Genomic DNA, 22,722 nt, shown 5'->3' with positions numbered 1-22,722 from the left:
TACTGAAATGTTGTTCAACAACATACCTCCAATCAACTTGCTTCTGCTCGTATTTTAATTTAACTGGTCTCTACTGATAATTCAGCATAATTCAGCATTGAGGTTTGTTCAGAATGATGCATTGCACCATTTGTTTAGGTTTCTGGTTACCTTTACTTCTACTATATGTACAGTTAGATCTCTTAACCCAAGGAAGGATATACTTGCCTTAGAGGGAGTGCAACTTAAGTTCACTAGACTGACACCTGGGATGGAGGGATTGTCCTATGAGGAGATTGTGTAGACTGGGCCTATATTGCCTAGAGTTTAGAAGAACGAGTGTTGATCTCATTGAAATATATAAAATTCTGAGGGGGCTTGACAGGGTAGATACAGGGAGGATGTTTCCCTCTGGCTGGGGAGTCTAGCACTAGGGGTCACAGTCTCAGAATAAGGGGTCGACCATTTAGGACTGAGATGAGGAGAAATTACTTGTGAATCTTTGGAATTGTCTATCCCAGAGAGCTCTGGAAGCTCAGTTATTGAGTATATTTCAAGACAGAGATCGATAGATTTTGGGATACTAAGGGATATGGGGATAGTCCGGGAACGTGGAGCTGATGTAGAAGAGGGACTGAATGGCCTACAGAAGAGGGACTGAATGGCCTACTCCTGCTCCTATCTTCTATGTTTCTATGTTTCTATATATTGCGATGAGCCTTTCTGCAAACTGGTCACTCCGGTCGACTGATAGTGCAGCTTATGTGACCAGAAGCGCTGCTCAAAGTCTTCAGTAATGACTGTAGTATGTATAATGGCCCAGAAATTCGGGTCCCAACGCGTGAGTACGGACGGAGTACTCACGCGTGGACCCGATGGAAGTGCCGGAATCTTGCATGCACTACGCATGCGCGGGAAACCAGCACTTCCGATCCTCTGAACCAAGGGGTTCAGAGGTCGAACACGTGCGCGCGGGAGTCTGCGCGTGCGCGTTGAACTTCAGTTTTTTTTCAGGTTTTAACGTGCGGGTAAGTCTGTACATTTTAGAAATGTAAAAAGCAGCCGTAAGGGCTTCATTTTCAAAGGTAAGTGGTCAATTATTTAAAATTAAAATATTTTTTCCACAGGTTTTTTACTTTTAAATACTTTAAAGCAAGGTAAGTTTATTTTTAGCCCTGTTTTTTTATAAAATTATTTTTTTCAAAAATTTAAATTTTTGTTTAAAATAGTTATTTAATGTCATTTATAGTTTATTTACAAAGTGTGATTTTTTTTTAAAATGTATTTGAAGGTAAAGTACAGTTTTACAGCCTCAGCATTTATACGTTTTGACAGGTCTATCTGTCGAGACTTATGAATGGAGCATTCCCTGCTCCGATTGGCTGCCTGTTGCTCACGTGATCCCAGGGGACACTTCGCACTAACTACGCCCCTGGGACACGCCAGCATAGCGCGCCGGCCTCTGGGACAGGCCTCGGAGAGGAATTCCACGCAGGCCAAGAGGTCAACTGCCGGCGCGCTAGTTAAGTGTAGGTCGGGGGCTTGCACCCGCGGGAAGCCCCCGACCCGAATTTCTGGGCCAATAAGTAAAATAAATGTGATAAATAACACTGCTAAAAGTAAGAAAAAGAAATGAACAACTTTCCTATCTGGCAGATTATGGAAGTAATGGGAGGCGAAATGGTTTGAAACTAATCCCAGATGACAACCAAGTGTTCAGGTTTGATGCTCGTGATTTCTGTTATCATTTGAAACCCTGGGGGGGAAAAAACAATGTTTGCACTCATTCCTACTCTGTGCTAATAATGTAATAAAACCTGCTCCCTGCTCCTCAGGTTTTGGTGGGAAAATCCTGGTGTCTTCACATCAGCTCAAAGACGTGAACTTTCCCAACATTCACTGTCCCGTGTCATTTGTGACAACACTGCAATCACTGAGGTGCCATTGGATGCTTTCCGATTAGGACAGTTCCCACAAAGTTTTGTACAGTGTGATCAAATTCATGGGCTGAACCTTCAGGCATGGCATGAAAATCCTCAACAAGGTGCGTTTACTGTTACACACTTTTTTGATTGCATACCATGCTGTCATAACCCTCAGAAAGGCAGAAAAAAATCCAGCTGATCAGCTGGCAGAAAATATTAAAATAAAATTGGGAGCACGATGGGACAGTGCATTAACGTGTTTGTAGTTTTGTGGCCATAAAACCAGAGAAGTTTACAGCACCCTTGAAGTTTTATTTTTCAATCTCGTGTTTAACTTCTTAAATTCCCTTTGCGCAAGACCTCACGTGTACTTCTACATTTGTCATAGTTCTTATATGGACCATGGCTTTGGCTGTTTTCTCCCCCTTCCCAAAAGTTTTTCCACCTGTTTCATGATGTCCTGCACCCTGACACCAGAGAGGCAAGAGACCATTCAGGACTCCTAGTCATGACTGCAAAAAAGACCTGACTATTCCCCTGACTAGAATCTGCCATTGCCACCTTACTTTTGTGGTCCATCTGCTTTTAACCTTCATGGGTATTCCTCTGCTCCATGTTGCTTAGGATCACTCTCCACTGAGATACTGTCTGCCTCACAGTTGTTCAACATTATGGCCTTGATTTTAACTCTCTCCCCCCCACCACACCCCCCCCTCCATCCCCCCAGCCTCACACCTGGCTGAAACCAGACCGGGACAGCAGGGGGGGGGGCGGGGTGGGGGGGGAGTTAAAATGGAGCAGGGGACTTACCCACTTTTTTCCCCGCCCTGATCTGACCAATTTAAAATTGCAGGCGATAAGGGCACCCACCCCAAGCCGGTGGGGTCCACTTTAAATATGCAAATCAGGCCCCAATCATTAAGGCTTTCTCTACTATAGTGTGCACTTAACATGACAGGTAATAGCTTTTGTCTGCGTGTATTATCTATTAGATGTAAATAATAGACAAACCATTAGTGCACCTTTGATAATCTTACTCCTTTGAGTGCACTCTTCCTCTGGGAGGCATCAATGAGTTTGTTTGTTGACAGCCCCTTCCTGTTTGATGTGGATAAGGATGTCAAAGGCTGAACGATCACAATGCCACCCGTACAATACGCATTATTATTCTGCCAATGGCCATTGTAAAGTTTTAACTTGGATTTGATGCATTAATTTCTAACACAAATTAGCTAATCTCCAGAACTTTACATCGATTTCTGTTATCAAAACTAATAATTTCAAACAGCTATTGAAATAAAAGTATGGGGATTTAATAAGCCATGGGCAGAAGTGAAGAAAATATTATCGCTACAAAGGTCAAAACTGGTTAAAAATGATGAGCCACGCTGGACGAGTGAAGATCCTGTTTGAAGAATTGGCATGAATCACTAAATGAATTTGCTTACATTATTTGCTATCTCCAATTTCTATACTTTTAGTTGGATCATGTGGGCCTCCACCACAAATAGAAGATGGAGTATTTGTGTTGTGCACCAGTTCTGGACAATCCATCATTTCATACATCTGTCATCATGGTTTTCGCTTGCTCGGGCCAGAGGAGCTGATCTGCAGTGTCAATGGATGGAGCAGGACTCCACCAGTCTGCACAGGTAAAGATTTGTATCTTAGAGTTCTGTACATATTCAATCGTGTGAAACGATCGATCATTGCATCATTTCCGTACCCTACGTGTATATAATCCGAATAGACCATGAGATACTGTTTGTTTGCAGAATTACATGTTAATGCTTATTGCTCTTTTCAGTCCTGTTTTTCCTACTCAGAACTTGAAAGGATTTGATTTTGAATAAATGACTACTGGTGTTATTGACATAATGATCTATGCACAACTAGAACAGAAAAAATGTCTGCTATATTAATATTCAATAAATCAAAAAGTGGTGTGGAAATGATTGAGTGTTGCACTCAGAAATATAACACAGACGATCATTAATTGTGTTTCTCCTATGATTTGATCAGTTTTATGCGGTTCATGTTTTTCTCCTGAATAATATACAATTTTCTTACAAAATCAAAAACAAGCAATACTATTCGTAGCACTGTATGAAGGTCCTCAGCAGTATGAATACCATCTGAGCTGGGTTCCATGAACATCCTCATCCTCAGCCATGATGGAGTCCAGCACCTGAGTGCAAGAGACAGGTACAAGCATCTTCAGGTAAAAGTGCCAAGTGGACACGCCTACAGGGCCTCCTCCTGAGGTCTCTGCCATCATAGATGCCAGTAATCAGTCAATTCAGTTCTATGGTACAATAAGAAGCAGCTGGGTGCACTGGCCCCAGCAAAGATTATGGGCCCTGACAACATCACAGCTGTAGTGCTGAAGACCTGTGCACCAGACCTGCCCACTCCCCTAGACAAACTATTACTGTACAGCTAGAACACTGGCATCTAACCAACAATGTGAAAGGTATGAGCGATCCACAAAAAAAGTGATAAACCTAACCTAGCCAATTGCCACACTATTAACCTCCCCCCAATCATCAGTAATGGAAGGAGTCATCAATAGTGCCATCAAGTACAAAAGCAAAATACTACGAATGCTTGAAATCTGAAATAAAAACAGAAAATACTGGAAATACTCAGCAGATCAGGCAGCATCTGTGAAGAGAGAAACAGAGTTAACGGTCTAGATTTTCCGGGGGGGCAGTGAGCACGATCGGTGCTGGGTTGGGTGGGAAAGTGTTTCTTTTCCCCAGCTGGTCAGGGCCCTGCTGTGCACACACCGCCATGCGCCTTTCCCCGATGTCTGGTCTGTCAGTGCTGAGCAGACCCAACACGCAGTGGCGGGTTCAAAGCGGGGGACCCAGTTCAGGTAGCTTGCTTAGAGCTATTTAAGAATGAATTCAGCTCACCTTTTGCATTGGACAGCTCACCCACGGAGTCCATGCTGGTTGTGGACCATGTCTGTCAAGCTGAGGCGGGAGTTCAGTGGCCATTGAATCAGCTGTTGAGATGACAGCTTCTTATGTACAGTAAAAGCTCCCACCTTACAGAGATATCTTCCCTCCGCCACAAACTCTTCCTCACTGCATTTCCACAACAGATTCACCGTGCTGCAAGTCTTTACACAAGTCTCCATCCAGTCTGACCTCATTACCTCTCTCACCATTGACAGATCACTTCTGTCATCACTACTTCACCTGCCATCTATTCCATCAGCATGGGTGCCCTTTATACACTCTCACCTTGGTCCTCAGAATCCCACCACGATCAGCCCCAACACCAGCAGCACCAGGCACACCAGCAACAGCAACAACACCACCAACCTTCTCCGCAATCACCCGATGCTGCACAGGACAGACGGCATCAACACCCGACCAATTTGCTGCCTGGGAGGCCAGAGATGGCCTCACCATGGCTAGATTTGCTTCACTTGATGCTGTGCACCCTGGCTGCCAAATGATGCACCAGGTTGGCACAATACTCCCACCATATAGATCCTGATTATTTGAAAGACCAGAGATAAACTACTACAGTAGGCTAATCTCTACAAATTGGCGACCATGAAGGAATTGCAAAAGGATTATTGTGCTTAATCCGAGTTTAAGACAGAACATAACACACTAGTGAGCCAGCAAAAACATACGCCCGTGACCAACAGCTGGTACTGGTCCCAATCGGACAGACAGCTGGTGTGCGCGAACAGTTCTCCGGCTTACGGCCTTTCTTCCTCTCGTCTAGAACCTCTAAGAATGGGTCCACTCCTGGAAGCGTGTTGGACCAGCCCCACTCTTGTAGGGCTCTCCCCTCCACCATCTGTGATAAAAAGCCCTCTAGCTCTTTCTGTTATTCACTTTTTAGGGGTGGGCCTGAGGTAAGATATGGACAGGACTATCTGACCTGTAAGGGTTCTTCCTAAATCAAGGTGGCCAATGACACGTCGAGTTCTTTGTCTCAACTCTCAGAGGAAAACCCTCTCCAAAAAGGGGTTTAATTTTCTTTTTGCCAATTTATCTTTCCTGTTTATACATCCTGAAGGCTCTTCAATTGGAATTTGTCTTATCTCTTGTCCCTATCCTCCCTGGTACAACCAGTACAAGTTTGTACCCTCTTAATCAGGGGCCTATGTTAGAGCTGTCTGCTCAGCCTGTCGTTATCCAAACTATCTCCCTTTGATCCAACAGGCTGCTCCATCCTGAGATGATACCTTAACTCCCATAAATTCCTTCTATTCTATATCTTTTATAGTAATTAACTTTTAATTATCTTTGCCAGCAGTTTTGTTAAGCGAACTCCAATTCCTAACTTACCATTATAATATGATTATTAGCAATAATGGCCTTAGTTGGTCAAATTAAAGATACACAAAACAAAGTCGAAATCCTAACTTACAAACAGCAGATAGCTAGCTTGGAAACAAGATAATGGGCCAGTAATTCCGGTCCCAATGCGTGAGTACGGACGGGGTACTCACGTGTGGGCCCGTTGGAAGTGCCGGATTTCAGCATGCACAGCGCATGCGCGGGAAACCGGCATTTCCTCCAAGGGGTTCAGAGGTCCAACGCGTGCGCGCAGGACTCTGTGTGCACGCGTTGTGTACTGGCCGCGCTAGACGTGCTCCTATCTAGCTATCCAGCAAGTTAAACACTCATTCAAAATAATTCTTCCTGAAGCGGTTGCTGTTTTGAAGCTTTTACTTGAACAAATTTGTGAAACTGTAAACAAAGACAAAGTATGTTTTGTACATAAACTGAGTACTACACATTCAATATTACACAAGATATAAACATATTTACAACAGTAGAATAGACTAATTATATAACTAACTTCTGTAACTATTAAATATTAACCTTTTATAAACATAGTATTATCAAAATATTACTCTGACAACATTGCTATTATGCTAAGAACTAAAGATACTCACAGATATTGCGCTTGGCCTAACATATGAAGTCAGATTACACTGGATTGTAATGGAACCTCTCATAGCAAATTCTCCATTACTCAAGTCAGGTTCTTCCTGGTAAAACTGCTTCCTGGGGTCAACAGGAAGAAAGGTAAGAAGGTCAAATGACCTCTCACAGGAAGAAAGGAACAAAGGTCAAATGACCTCACACAGGAAGAAAGGAACAAAGGTCAAATGACCTCACACAGGAAGAAAGATCAGATGACCTTTCCAGCATACAAACTGTTAACACAATAACCGCCACCAGAGGGTGCTATTGCATGTAAAAATGTCCAGAATGTCCATCGGTCCAGAACACGTTGAACTTCCTTCTTTTTGACAGGTTTGCGCGTGTGTAAGGGCCTCTCCTTTTTACGAATGTAAGGTAAGTGGTCTATTACTTAAAATTATAACATTTTTTCCACAGCTTTATTGTTTTTAAGGACTTTACAGTAAGGTAAGTGTAGTTTTAGACCCGATTTTTAAAAAAATTATTTTTTTCAAAAATTTGATTAATTGTTTAAAATAGTTTTTTTAAAAGTTATTTATAGTTTATTTAATTATTGGGATGTTTTTTAAAATTTTATTTAAAGTTAAACTAGTCTTTTGGGCGCCCGTACTTTTCATGAGTTTGACAGTTCTTACTATCAAACTCATAAATGAAGTTTTCCCTCCCCTGATTGGCTGCACAGTGCTCACCTGATCCCAGCCGGCACATCGAACTAACTACGCCGCTGGATCAGGTAAGCACAGCGCGCCGACATCTGAACCGGGCCAGTGACAGGAATTCCAAGCAGGCCCAGGCTTCAGATGTCAGCGCGCCGGGTGAGTGCACATCGGGGGCTTGCACGCGCGGCAAGCCCCCGAACCTAATTTCTGGGCCTATATATATCCGTCAGTGCGGAATGCTAAAACATCCACAGAGAACCAAAACACAAGCAGATTCTAAGGGGTTGACTTTCATTGACCCGTGGGCTCGGGATTGGAGGCGTGCGGGGGGTTAAAGTCCCGAATTCGGGGGTCCCGACACCATCCTTCCCCCAACCCGCCTCCATGTAAGTTTCAAAGGAGGCGGGTACCCGCCCTGCACTGGGACTCGCCTACCCGAGGTGGGAAGGGATTAGTGCCAATCAACTGCCTATTAACAGGTAGTTAACAGGCAGTTTTTAGCCTAATCCCTATTTTAAAGCTTGAAGTGTGGGATTCCCGATGGCTCCAAACCACGCCAAGTTAGAGGAGTCGGGCCGTCGGGTTGAAGGACCTGGAGGGGGTCGAGATGTCAGTGTTCAGGTGAGTGATGTGTGCATGAGTGCAAAGGCAAGTGTGTTTGGTGTGTCTAAAGTGTGTAAAGAAGTTTAAATTACCTGTAGTTACCTTTTCAGCCTTCCTTCCTCTAGGTTTCGGGAGTCCCTCATCTCACCGGCACAGAAAGCAGAATGGCTGTGAACTGTCAAAAGTGACAGTTTTCTGTGCTGGTGAGATTTCTAACTGAGTCTGTGTAGAAGGACTCAGGTTAGAAGTAAGACTGTCAGTGTTTGACAGCTTCAAACAGCTGTGAAACACTGATATTTCATCTGTCAAAACGTCTTGACAGATGAAATTTCAGTCTGTGACGTCACCTGTTGCCGGGTGGCCCTTAATTGGCCTGCTGAGCCCACTGGGTGGGCTCAACAAGGTCAATCAAGTTAAAATCGCGTGGATTGGCCGCATCTCGATGGAGGCGGGACTGCAACCCCGAAAGTTGTAGTCCCGCCTCCAACCCGACTCCTGAATGAAAATCACCCCCAAAGCATCTATCGAGTTATTCTAATACTAGTCTGAAGAGACTTTTGTCTCAAGTTCTAATACAGTCATGTAAACAGTCTTATTCGCATCACAGTTTCATTCGCATAACCATATACATTTTAGATACAGGAAGCTCTTTTTTATCCGACAGCAACGGGACCGGCGTGGTGCCGGTTTATCAAAAAGTCCAGATTACAGAGAGATATAGTAAAAGGTACAAGAGCTCCGTACACAGCAACAAATCCAGGCTTCCCTGTTGCTTAGCAACAGGTGCAGGAACTCCAACCACAAGATCCAAGCATCCCTGTTGCTTAGCAACAGGTGCAGGAACCCGGCCACAGATCCAGGAACAGGCCACTAATATGAAGTAAAACTTACCTGAACCTATTCCTGAATTTTGCCGGTTAACAGAGATTCCCGGTCATTTAGGTGCCGGTAAATTGAGAGTTTCCTGTACCCTTAATTTCTAACACTTCCCATGGCACAGTAGGTAAAAGCAGTGTGCAAGTGAAGCATATAAACCAGGAAATCATATGTTCAGTCCCAAGTCTCTGCTGAGTTAACTGATCTCAGAAAATCAAATTCTCATCATTACTCCCAATTTCGAGGGTCAACCTATGATCAAATGGCAGCCTAAATTGATATTTAAATTTGCCTATCGACAGTGGATGAATTTTACAAGTTGCTGGCTGGCATTGCTGAATAGATGATGATAGCAGAATAATGTTTGGGATTAGGGATAGTGATGAAGGCAGGACCACCCTGCAAACACACTTTTCATGTTAGATGAGCACAGCCCAAGATTTGATGGACATCATTGAGAAGTCTGCAGCCTAGACAGTCTGTTGGCTAATGCTGGAAGCAGGACAGCAGGAGGTAGCAGTAGAGGATCTGTGAAAGCAGACCTCAGGGTTGTGCTTTTATATTCTTTTGAATAGTTTATAATACTGAAGATATGTATCCTCACTGTAGACATTAACGAATGTGAAGATGCAACAAGGCCTGCTTGCCATATCTCTGCAAGCTGTGTGAACATCAAAGGAAGTTACACGTGTATCTGCTCTGATCCTTACATCATTTCAGAAGATGGACACAGCTGCATTGGTAATATTCTACATCAATAACTCTCTCTGTAGGTGTTGGCATTGAAAGCAAAACAAACTGTTCAGATTTCCCTGCCCATAAAACTATTACATCTACATCATGAGTGAGGGTTGAGTCAAGAGGTGGAAGGTACTGGAAGACCCTGCTTCACCATGCTTGATTCCAGCTTTCCCCATGTTAGTGGGAATAATGTTAAGAAATGAATTCTTCACCTCACTGAAGCAAGACAACAGAGGACAATATGGCTTAGCAGAGATCTATCGAGTAGTATCAGGGTAAGAAGAGGTCATTCAACTGTACAAGGAATTCAGCAAGTAAGGGTAAATTACAAAGATAGAGGATTGGCTATCTAACAGAAGGCAGAGAGTTGGGATAAATGGTTCATTCTCGGACTGGCAATCAGTAACTAGTGGTGTTCCACAGGGGTCAGTGCTGGGTCCCCAACTCTTTACAATCTATATTAACGATTTGGAGGAGGGGACTGAGTGTAACATATCAAAGTTTGCAGATGATACTAAGATGGGAGGGAAAGTAGTGAGTGAGGAGGACATAAAAAACCTGCAAAGGGACATAGACAGGCTAAGTAAGTGGGCAGAGATTTGGCAGATGGAATACAATACTGGAAAGGGTGAGGTTATGCACTTTGGCAGGAAAAATCGTAGAGCAAGTTATTATCTTAATGGCAAGAAACTGGAAAGTACTGAAGTACAAAGGGATCTGGGGGTCCTGGTGCACGAAACTCAAAAGGTTAGTATGCAGGTGCAGCAAGTGATTAAGAAGGCCAATGGAATGTTGGCTTTCATTGCTAGGGGGATAGAATATAAAAATAGGGAGGTATTGCTTCAGTTGTACAAGGTATTGGTGAGACCGCACCTGGAATACTGCATACAGTTTTGGTGTCCATACTTAAGAAAAGACATACTTGCTCTCGAGTCAGTACAAAGAAGGTTCACTCGGTTAATCCCGGGGATGAGGGGATGGACATATGAGGAGAGGCTGAGTAGATTGGGACTCTACTCATTGGAGTTCAGAAGAATGAGAGGCAATCTTATTGAAACATATAAGATTGTGAAGGGGTTGGATCGGGTGGATGCGGGGAGGATGTTCCCGATGATGGGTGAAACTAGAACTAGGGGGCATAGTCTTAGAATAAGGGGCTGCTCTTTCAAAACTGAGATGAGGAGGAACTACTTCACTCAGAGGGTGGTAGGTCCATGGAATATGCTACCCCAAAAAGCTGTAGAAGCTACATCATTACATAAATTTAAAACAGAAATAGACAGTTTCCTAGAAGTAAAGGGAATAAAGGGTTATGGGGAGCGGGCAGGAATTTGGACATGAGTCTAGGTTCGGATCGGTCATGGCCCTGTGGGTAGCGGAGCGGGCCCAGGGGCCGTGTAGCCTGATCCTGCTCCTATTTCGTGTGTCTAATTCTGTTAGATTCAGGAGATGGTTCTGTGATAGTAGATTGGCGGTTAGGATCAGATCAGCCATGATCTTATTGAATGGCGGAGCAGGCTCGAGGGGCCGATTGGCCTACTCCTGCTCCTATTTCTTATGTTCTTATGTTCTAAGTAAAAGAAGTCAAGGGCAATATGCAATGTAAGATTGTTGAAAACATGAATGAACATTTTTTTTTCTCCAAACAAATATGCAGTAAACAAAGGGGTCAAGGAAAATATTGGACCCTTAAAAATGGTGGTGGCAAGCTGGAATCGAGGAATATGAGTTATTAACTAGTTATTTCACATCTGCAATTACCCAGGAAGAGAACAAAACCCTGTCTAAGTCAAATTTCCACCAACTACAGAAAAGAACTAGACAGCATGCAAATAACAAAGGATATACAACTGACCAGTTTAGGTGCTCTTAAACCAGTACTGGATCCAGAATGCACATTTAAGAATTATGATGATGGGGACATAAATTAGTGAAGCTGTAACTAAGATTGTTTTATATTTGCAAATTTTGGAAGAGCTTTGTGAGGAGAACAAAATGCTTAACAGCACTTTATTATTTAAAAAAGAACCAAGGGACACCCTGTAAATATATATTAGTAAATTTAACATCTGCTGTGGGAAATCATTGAGGTTATTTTGATAAAGGACAGTGAATATGGATTCAGGAAAGGAAGGTCATGTTTAACTAACTTGGTGGAGTTTTTCAAAGACATTACTGACATGATGGACAGGGAAATGGAATTGATATTTCAAGGAGTCGTAGAATAGAAAGTAAATGGGGAGATTTCTCTCCTCGGTGGGCTTCCTTCTGGGAACGTCTTAGGTTGGTACTTCTACCCACTGGGCTGTCCTTGTTGAGACCCAGCAATACATTTTCATCTTCACCGCCTTGGCATTAATCCGGCGGAGCAGATTGCTTGCCCTTTATAGAACCAGCCCAATTTTAATTCCATTGATTTCAGTGCAATGAAAATCATATGGTTTTTATAAATGGAGGGCGAACTGCTCCGACAGAGAACCGCCAAGGCAGTGACGACAAAAAATCCATTGCCCATCTTATTTTCCTCGGTGGGGTCCATAACATATGCAGGATGGACTTCCAGCAGTAACTCTGCTCTATGTTTGGAGTCTGCCACTGTGGGCCAGGGGAATACTGTACTGCTGCTGCAGGTTGGAGGGACTGACCAAGAACTTCCTAACAGCGATAATTGTGGCAACTACAGTGGCACAAAACTGGTACATAGCTCTCCAGGAGATGTGCTTCAAAGAATCGTCATGTTAAATGATGGGAAGCAGCAGGAGCAGACAAATAGAGCAACCTGCTTGCCTGACTTTCATACAGCCTAGCCCCGGCTGACAAAGTACAAACATATGAAAATGGTGGGCAGAAAAAGACTAGCTGGCCCATCAAGCCTGCAGCACACTCTTAATGATCAGAAGATCATGACTAGACACTTCCTGCCCACGCCCACTCCCCCGCCCATACACAGCCATCAGCCATGCAATCTCTTGGGTGAGGCAAAAATAAAACAGAGGAACCAATAGAAGGAGATTGTGTTATATGGAACAATGACACAGCATGCTGATCCAGAAACAGAACTACTGGTCTAGTCTAATGGATAAATGTATGAAGCCATCAGCTCAGTTCTTAGCTGCAGTAAAAAAAGACAAATAAGCTACTACAAAAGGAAAATACTGCAGATGCTGGAAATCTGAAATAAGAACAGACAATGCTGGAGATACTCCGCAGGCCAGGCAGCATCTGTGAAGAGAGGAACAGAGTTAACGTTTCAGGTCGATGGCCTTTTGTCAGAACTGGAAAAAAGCAGGAAATAAGCTACTAGGTTGTGTTAGCCGAAGGATAGAGTACATTTGAAGAGGTGACATTATTGCTGCATAAAGCATTGGTCAGACTGAGTGTAGTTCTGGTCACCAATTTTAAGAAAGATAATCATTATTGCGTTTGAGAGGGTAAGCATGTCAGCAACAAAGATGATTCAGGAATCAAGTTATGGGGAAAGGTCAAGGAGGTTGGGCTTCTTATCTTTGGGCAAGAGGACACTTGGATCCAATTAAAGTTTTCAAGATTATCAAGTAAATTTCCCAAATGGACCCAAACAAATAATTTACTATGGTGAGGGTTCAAGTACCAACGGATGCAAATTAAGACAGAAAGTCAGGGGCAGCTTTTTCAGCCAAGGAGTAATGGACTTACAATGATAATTTTCCAAGTGCATGGGGGGGGTGGGAGCGGGGAGGAGGTGATCCTTGCCTGCCGGCATTGCATATCGGGGGAACATGGGCATGTTTCCTACTGTTTTCCAATGTCTACCACCAGCGAGTAAGGCCCCCGCTGCCAGTATATACTTAGAAAATTACACCCATCATTATCAGGGAAGAGCATCAAAGCAGACAATATAAATTGGTTCAATAGACAATTGGATCTGTTTCTGGAAAGAGAAGGAATTAATGTATATGACAAGAGGGTGAGTAGATGTGATTGGAAGTGTTTTCTGTAACCTGACTTATTCACCATTTGATTTCTCACTGCAGAGGCAGTCTCCCAGTGTATGTCAACTTTGTGACATATTACAATTTGTTTAATATTAACTGACAGCAATATGTAGAAAGTGCAGAATTAAATGTGTACTGATTCATCATTTTTGCTTGCAGTGCTAAAGTCTTGTTTAATTTGAAACATTATTAATTTATTTGATAATACTTAATATTTCATTAGCCAGGTAAGAAGTAGTGCCAAGCAAATTTTTGATTAATGTGTATTTTCAGCACCATCTAATGCTTTATTTAATTACCACATATACACATTAATACAACTTATATTTCTAGATTACTATAGTGATTTGGGACGGGATAATAAAAATGTAGTTACATGAGCAGAAATTAATGTTTAAGATCGGTTTTGATTTAATTATGAATACAAGTTACATAAGAAATAGAGAAGGTCAAATTACTCCTCGGGCTCGAATTTCATTGGGCCGTGGAGGCGGGATTGGAGGCGTGTGGGGGGCTAAAATTGCAAAAACTGGCGGGCGGGCCCAACCCCGCCTCCATCCCGCCTCCAAGCAATTTAAATTAAATCATGTCTACTGGTCCCGTCTCCGTCCCGCCTCCAAGAGGCGGGATAGGCCGTTAAGGCCCTTAACAAGCACTAAATTGCCTCTATAATGCCATTTTGATAAGCCTTGGTGATTTTAACCCTTTTCCCACGTGAAGCACGCCTGTTCTGAAACACGACGGTGAAACCTGGCGGGAGCACAATTGGATTGCTGACTATCTGCTGCAGGTCAACCATTAAATAGGAGATTTGATCAGCCATCATTTGCAGGTGGGAGGACTTTGTTGTCTCAGATCTGGGGGAACTTTTAGCAGGCATAACCACAGCTGTGGAAGTTTGGAGCCTGACACCCATCTCCAATGTGACCTCCCTCTCGCCACCTTGACTGAGCGCTTCCTCAACTGAGGCATATACCAGAAGCATGGGAGGCATTTATTTCCTTCCCTTCTGGGCATCAGATGAGGACGAAGACCAGCCGCAGCACCAGCAGAACCATGAACAACAGCAGCACCAACAGCAGCAGCACCAACAGCAGCAGCAACAACAGAAGCGCCAAGCTGCTGCTCACCCACCTGAAGCTGCACAGGCCAGAAGGCGCCAGCGCATGGAAGCCCGTCGGCGCAGGAGATACCCCCCAAACAGGGTCTACAGACACAGGGTCAGCTACCTCAACATGTCTGAGCAGCAGTGCTAAAGACAGCTCCGACTTTCACGAGAGGTATCTTCCTCCACTCCCATGATCTCCAGGACTGCATCCTCCCAGGGGGTGAGATGGGCTACTGAGGGTGGCCCTCTTCCTATCCTCGCTCTTTCTCTCTTATTATGAGCTCTCTTTTCCTGCAATGAGGGAGACAAGTGGAGTTTGAGCGAGAATGAAGGAGTGAGTGTAAAGAATCCATAGCATAGATGCTTAGAAGGAGTCAAAGATGGAGTGAGGTGGCAAGACAAAGGGCCCTCCCTGTGTGTTGTAAGTTGTAATTGCAGGGAGTGTGAGGGCTGCATAGTCGAATAGTTAGGTGAATGTGACCATAGAGAGAGAGGGAATGGGTAAGGGTGCATGGATGTCAGTGTCAAGTGGGATGTGGAGGAAGAGATTGCTAAAGCTGAGTGCTGGTGAGGAGAGGCAATGGGGATCAGATTGAGGGTGATGGGAAATTCACACTCACTTTTCCAGTGCGGAGAAGGTCATGAAACCTCTTCCTGCAATGAATCCAGGTTCTGCGGGTTACTGACAAAGAGTTGACCCCCTCTGCCACCTGGATCCACATAGCCTTGGTTTGCTGGGGAGGCTTCTTCCTCCCTGAAGAAGGGAAGAGCACCTCTTTATGTACTCTTGCTCCCTCTACTAAAGCCTGCAGGGCAACGTCATCAAAGCGGGGTGCAGACCTAGGTCTCTGGCTGGCCATTCTTCCTGCAGGTGCCTCTAACATGCAAGGGTAAAAGCTTGGCAGTCTGCAGAAGAAGCAAGGCTTGTTGCAGATCTTAAATGCAGCAGCAATGATGACGTCATCGAAGGCGACTTTCAGACTGGAAAAACTCATTGGCCATGGGTTCCCACACGTTGGAACTCAATTGGCCAATTAAGTTAAAAGGGCATCATTTTCCCACATCGATTTAGAGTCGGGTGGCTAACATGAAATGCGGATTACATGACCCCAGCCCGCCCCAGTATCAAAATCCATCCCTTATTGTACGTTAAATGAGAGTTAATTTTACTTCCTTTTTAGTTCACTGGTAGTTCCATGTCACTTTACTCAGTGTGCTTTCTCTGAGGTCAGTTCCAATACAAGTAAAAGACAATCAAGGAGCCTATCAGAAGGCACCTACATTAATGCCGCCGATCCACTTATCCATGAGCTTAATGGCACAGACTTTCTGATCTGTGTTATTTTAACACGGCCATTAGCCCATTTATTTCAAATGAATTAATGACATCATTAAAATAATGCTGATTGGAAGATCTAGGCCATTAACTCAAGTCTTCAAACGTTCGGTAATTCCACTGTTTCAAGTGCATGGGGCAGATTTCCCTCTTTCGCATTTAATGATAAATCACTGCCCAGGCAGTGCATAAAGGAGCCTGCCCAATTTTTCATTCATTTAAATTAATGGACAAAAAAAAATCAGGGCCGGCGCCAGTACATGGAAGAGACCCTCACCGCCAATTTAACTCTTTGTGCTCTTCATGGTTGGGGATGTCGTATAATGTCAAGTGCATATTCATGATATTTATAAACTTTTTACTATTTCGCCTTGTAAGTCATGGAAAAGTGGCGAAGCATTGCAATTCGTTCTGAACCAGCAGCAGCCAAGTGCCTCGCTCAGATCAGGAACAGTCGTGTTGACAAATCATAGCTTTTAAACACATCTGATTTTTTTTTTAGGTGATTCTTCATGCCCCTAAACAAGATAATTTGCCCCAATGTCTTAGGTGTTTTTTTGTTCTGGTTGACTTAGGTAAAAGTGTATTGGCGTATACAGAAGTCCCTGCATTAGTGAATAATGTCAAAAAAGAAGCCGATGTTAAAATAATTATTTGCGGCATCGCTCCTTATTATCTTTGCACATGGCTTAATAGCAGCTATAAAAATAACATGCCCCAACTCATGGAACAGGTCACTCATGTTTTCAAAACTGTGAGGGTGAAATCATACAGCATGCCTCAACAGGAAAAAATTACACTGATGTACGCAGGAAACGCAATGAATTTTTTTAAAAGGGGAAAGTTCACAAATCCTTGGAAATCTGAAACAAAAGCAGAAAATGCTCAAAATATTTCCAGCATTTTGCTTTTATTTCCAATGCAATTAGACAGGTCCTGTCATATTGAAAGAAAGAACTTCCATCTATATAATTCCATTCACAGCCTCAGCTTCACAGCCAATAAATTACTTCGGAAGTGTAGCCACTGTTGTTATGTTGATGTTTGGCAACCAATTTGCCACAGCACGTACCGACAAACAAACAGAGTAGACAGTTCAGGTGAGAAAATAACCTATGGGTGTATAGCGAATAAGGAGGCATGTAGGCTTGAAGAAACTAAACATGAAAAGATAGTAAAAAAGAAAAAAAATCAGGATGTGGGGAGGCAATAAATGAAAAAAATGTCTGACCCTATGGAATGCCTGTATCTCAGTGCATAGAATATAGAGGTACTATAATCATTGACTAAAACACTAAGGGGGAAAAAGTCAGTTGGTTGCGCCACCCGTTAACGCCTTAAGAGGGCGCTAAGTGGGGCGCAAACCAACTAGTGCCCAGGCGTGGCACTGCCCACGCCTCCCGCAAAATTCAGCGGGAGGTTAGTGGTGGCGCTAACCGGTAGCGCTGCGCCACTGGCAATGATGTCATTGGTGTGTGCAGTGCCCCGCTCACGCCCCGGCCGTGATCTTCGTGAGCCCCCTGATTTACCGCTGGATGCTATGTCCGACAGGGTCAGGGTGGCGTACCTGCGGCCAGGGAGGCGCAATTTAAAGGCGAGGTGCGGGGCGGCCATTTTTGTTGCTGGCCGCCTGCCAGCACCTGCCTGTGCTCCCGTCCCCGGCCTCCTGAACCCTCCACCTCGTGGAGTGCCGGCCGTGCTCCAAGAGCCCGGCACTTCTCTTGGGTGCCGGGCTCTTTTGTCTGCACTCCCGATCCCCGGGGGCCCAGCTGGGCCCCAGATCACGCTGCACAAGGCCCCTCCCCTTTAAGAAGGGGAGGAAGGCCTGCAATACCGCGGTGCGACGTGCTGCAGCGTGTGGCGCTGCGGCATGTTGCGCCACGATATTCACACGCAGCGCCCCCAGAGGGATGCGGGGCGCTTCCAGTAGCACCTCGTTTCCCTCTTGGGGTGCAACCACTCAATTTCCAGCACGGGGGCGCTAATTTTTAGCGCCCCGGCAAAGCTAGCGCCTCAATTGGGGCGCTACTCAATTTTTAGCTCTAAGGGCTGGATTTTGCCAAAGGGGAGCTTTTGGAGGCGGGACTCCCACTTGTCGGGTTTTAGTCCCACCTCCATCGACTTGTGGCCAACCCACGCTATTTTCCCTTGATTGACCTTGTTAATCCCGCCCAGCGGGCTCAGCAGGCCAATTAAGGGGAAGCCGGTTGCAGAGAACGTCAACGTATGACGTTTCATCTGTCAAAAATTTTTGACAGATGCATTGTCATCGCTTGACAGCTCTGTGAAGCTGTCAAACGCTGGCATTCTCTGTAGTTTGCTGAGTCCTTGTATTCAAGACTCATCGGGCAGGATTTTCATTGAGCCGTGGAGGCGGGATTGGAGGCGTGTGGGGGGTTAATATCCCGAAATCGGGGGGCACGAACCCATCCCACCCCCAACCCGCCTCCATACCAGTTTCAAAGGAGGCAAGTACCCGACAGGGACCCGCCTCCCCGAGGCGGGAAGGGGATTAGTGCCAATTAACTGCCTGTTAACAGGTAGTTAACAGGCAGTTTTTAGCCTAATCCCTATTTTCATTCTTGAAATGTGGGATTCCCGACGGCTCCAAACCACGCCAAGTTAGCGAGGCGGGCCGTCGGGCTGAAGGGCTTGGAGGGGTCGAGATGTCCGGTGTTCAGGTGAGTGATGGGTGCATGAGTGCAGAGGTAAGTGTGATTGGTGTGTTTAAAGAAGTTTTACTTACCTTTACAGCCTTCCTTCCTTCAGGTCTCGGGAGTCCCTCATCTCACCGGCACAGAAAGCAGAATGGCCGCGATCTGTCAAAAATTGCAGCATTCAGCTTTCTGTTCCAGGGAGATCTCTAAATCATCCTGAGAGGAAGGAATTAACTTGGAGTACAGATTGTCAGTGTTTGGCAGCTTCAAACAGCTGTGAAACGCTGATATTTCATCTGTCAAAAGGTCTTGACAGATGAAATATCAATCTGTGACGTCACCTGTTGCCGGGTGGCCCTTAATTGGCCTGCTGAGCCCGCTGGGCGGGCTCCACAAGATCAATTAAGTCAAAATCGCGTGGATTGGCTAGAACTCGATGGAGGCGGGACTACAAACCCAAAAGTTGTAGTCCCGCCTCCTACCCGCCTCCTCAATGAAAATTCAGCCCGTAAAGATAGTAAAAAAGAAAAAAATCAGGATGTGGGAAGGCAATAAAAGAAAAAAATGTCCAACCCTATGGAATGCCTGTATATCAGTGCATAGAATATAGAGATACTATAATCATCGACTAAAACACTAAGGGATGGATTTTGCCAATGGTGAGCTTTTGGAGGCGGGACACCCACTTGTCGGGTTTTAGTCCCGCCTCCATCAACTTGTGACCAACCCACGCTATTTTCCCTTGAATGACCTTGTTAAGCCCGCCCAGCGGGCTCAGCAGGCCAATTAAAGGGAAGCCAGTTACAGAGAACATCAGCGTATGACGTTTCAATTCAACAGATGAATTGTTATCGTTTGACAGCTCTGTGAAGCTGTCAATCACTGACATTCTATATTGTTTGATGAGTCCTTGTATTCAAGTCTCATCAAATCTATCTACTGAGCAGAAATCAGATGGCTGTTGCATCAGAGAATGCAGCCGCCATTCTGTCATCTCTGCTGGTGAGATGCCGGAGTCTCCAGTTCCCCAACGGTTGAAGCCTGCAGGAAGAAACAAAGTTAAGTAAACATTTTCTAACACTTTTCACTCACCTCACATACTCACCTCTCCACACTTGCACCCATCACTCACCTCTACAGTGCAATTTTGGACCACTCTGACCCCCGCAGACCCACTGCTCGCCTCGCTGACCCTGGCGGGGTTTCCCGACGTCAGGAAGCCCGCACTTGCAGGGGTAAAATGGGGATAATCCTCTTATATGCCTGTTAACTACCTGTTAACAGGCAGTTAAGTGGCTGTAAACCCCTTCCCGCCTCGGGGAGGTGGCTCCCAACGCGGGTCAGCTACTCGCCTCCTGGGAAGCTGGCGTGGAGGTGGGTTGGGGGGGGGATGGGTACCCGCCCTCAAATTCTGCCATTTTCCCAGCAGTCCTGCCTCCAAACCCGCCTCCCCAGGGCTGGCAAAATTCCCTCCTATGACATAATCGTAATAACTGAAACATGGGTGCATCAGGATAGGCAGTTAATTATTCTGGATTATAAAACTTTCAGGAGGGACAGCAAAGGAAGAGATAGTATTAATTAGAGACAATATCATAGCACTAAAGGGTAAAGATTTTAATAGAGAAGTGGTCCAAACAGAAGGGCCTAGAAATTCGGTGGGGTTAGCGCCCAATTAGAGGCGTTAGAGGGTCTTGCGCCGGAATTATAGCTGGTAACGAAATTGCGTTGGGCCCTACCATCGGCGTTAGCCGGTAGCGCTGCGCCGGCACCGATGACGTCATCGGTGTGCGCAGCGTCCCGGTTGCCGTGGTAACCCGGCCCCAAGCCCAAATTCAGTTGCGGCCGCCTCGCCCGTGGCAGCCGCAACCAACGATTGTTGAAAGGGATGTAACACACCTTTGCGCCGGCGCATAAAGGTGGAGCGGCGGCCGGACGCTTTCCCGGCGGCCGCCTGCCCGCACCTCCCTCCCCGGACTCCTCCACCACCCCCCCCCGCGGCACTGATGTGTGTGGCCCGCGAGCCCGGCTCTTCCCCGAGGTGCCGGGCTCATTTGTCGGGCGAATCGACCGGCCAGCGGTCGGCTGCAGGCAGCTCCTCCTTAACAGAAGGAGGAGGCCTGCAGTACCCCAGCCTGCCGCACCGCCTCGGGTGCCGCAGCGGGGGATTAGCGCCTCAAAACTGCACTGAACGCCCATAGTGAGGCGCAAAAACCCTCCATTAGCGCCCGCCGCCGTCTGGGCCCGGGGCAACCGAATTTTCATCGGGCGCAGCGGCATTAACGCCGGCGCAAAATTTCGGGCGCTAAAGCCCTGGCGGACCCACAACCGAATTTCTAGGCCAAGGTATTTAATTTGAGCTGAAGAGTCGCATTACTGGGTATATAGTACAGACTGCTAATCAGTGCAAGGAAATCGAGGGTGAAATTTGTAGATAAATTAGAGAGGTGTGTATTAATAAAAGAGCCATAATTGTAGAAAATTATCTAGTAATAGTCTTAGATGGGGAAAATATTTGAAATCAGAAAGGGATTTTTTTTTGCCGTGTATCTTAGTCAATGTGTTGCTATTCCAACAAGGAAAGAAGTACCAAATCAAATCAAATCAAATCAACTTTTATTGTCATTGTTAGTGCACAAGTGCAGTACAACGAAATGTAGGCTTGCGGCTCCTGAGAGTGTACATTTACATTAAGACACCTGACCTAGTTCTGGGTAATGAAGCAAAACAAGTCGGCAACTTAAAGGTAGGGGAAAATTTGGAAAACAATGATCACAATTATAAGTAGGTTCAGTGAAAGTATAGAAAAGGAAGGAGTCAATGGCAATGATACTTGACTCAGAAAAGCAGATTATAGCAAGATAAAAATGGAAGGAAAAATTGGCAATAGAACTATAGATCAGCAATGGGAAATATTTAAACACAAGATAGAATGAATACAAATCAAGCGTATTCTAAAAAAAGGGAATATATGAAAAGCTAGGGTTTAATGGGCAAATAGGGAGATCAATCAAATTTGAAATTTTAAAAAATAGATGCATTTACCATTTACAGAGCAGATAATGAAAAAGGGAAAATATTAAAAATGAAAGAAAGCTACAAAAATGGAGAATAGAAAGGGAGTATGAGAGAAAGTTAGCAAAAAACATAAAGAGCAATTAAAAGGTTCCCCATAGGCACCTTTATAGTAAGATGGCAATCAAGGTAAGGGTAGGGCTGCTAAGAGATGTAAAAGGCAACCCTGTAGTAGAGAGTAAGGGAGCAGAAGAGATCCTAACTAAGTACTTTCCCTCAGTTTTCACTGGGAATCTGGAAATTCATAAGAACATAAGAACATAAGAAGCAGGAGTAGGCCATGTGACCCCTCGGGCCTGCTCCGCCATTCAATAGGATCATGGCTGATCCGAACTTAGACTCACGTCCACTTCCCTGCCCTCTCCCCGTAACCCCTTATTCCCTTATCAGCTGGGAAACTGTCTATCTCCGTTTTAAATTTATTTAATGTCGCAGCTTCCACAACTCTCTGAGGTAGCAAATTCCATAGATTTACTACCCTCTGAGTGAAGAAGTGTCTCCTCATCTCAGTTTTGAAAGGGCAGCCCCTTATTCTAAGATTATGCCCCCTAGTTCTAGTCTCACCCATCAGTGGAAACATCCTCACCGCATCCACCCAATCAAGCCCCCTCACAATCTTATATGTTTCGATAAGATCGCCTCTCATTCTTCTGAATTCAGATTGTAGAACCGTCAGCTGAAGGTCAAGGATGTGAAAAGAAAATAGGAAATATTTTTAGTAAGGCGGCACTGTGCTACAAATTACCAGCAGGGAAAATAGAACAGGAAGCCGTAGCAGATTTTAAAAAAGGATTGGATGAATTCCTATTTGGAAATCAGATAGAAGGC

At 44.9% G+C, this 22,722-nt stretch overlaps 1 protein-coding gene across 1 annotated transcript in view; it reads left to right on the top strand.

Moving 5' to 3' along the window:
• The window catches only part of tpo (thyroid peroxidase), a 180,453-nt gene that overhangs the window by 113,535 nt on the left and 44,196 nt on the right, over positions 1 to 22,722 (top strand). Inside the window, exons 12-14 of the mRNA XM_085996420.1 lie at positions 1,815 to 2,023; positions 3,386 to 3,556; positions 9,613 to 9,744. Of these exons, the coding sequence (XP_085852546.1) occupies positions 1,815 to 2,023; positions 3,386 to 3,556; positions 9,613 to 9,744 (512 nt within the window). The remainder of the gene's footprint in view (positions 1 to 1,814; positions 2,024 to 3,385; positions 3,557 to 9,612; positions 9,745 to 22,722) is intronic.

Source organism: Somniosus microcephalus, chromosome 9 (genome assembly GCF_052327205.1).
Source record: "Somniosus microcephalus isolate GS21.2 chromosome 9, FLI_Smic_1.0, whole genome shotgun sequence".
NCBI lineage: Eukaryota > Metazoa > Chordata > Chondrichthyes > Squaliformes > Somniosidae > Somniosus > Somniosus microcephalus.
This window is presented reverse-complemented; position numbering and strand designations above follow the sequence as displayed.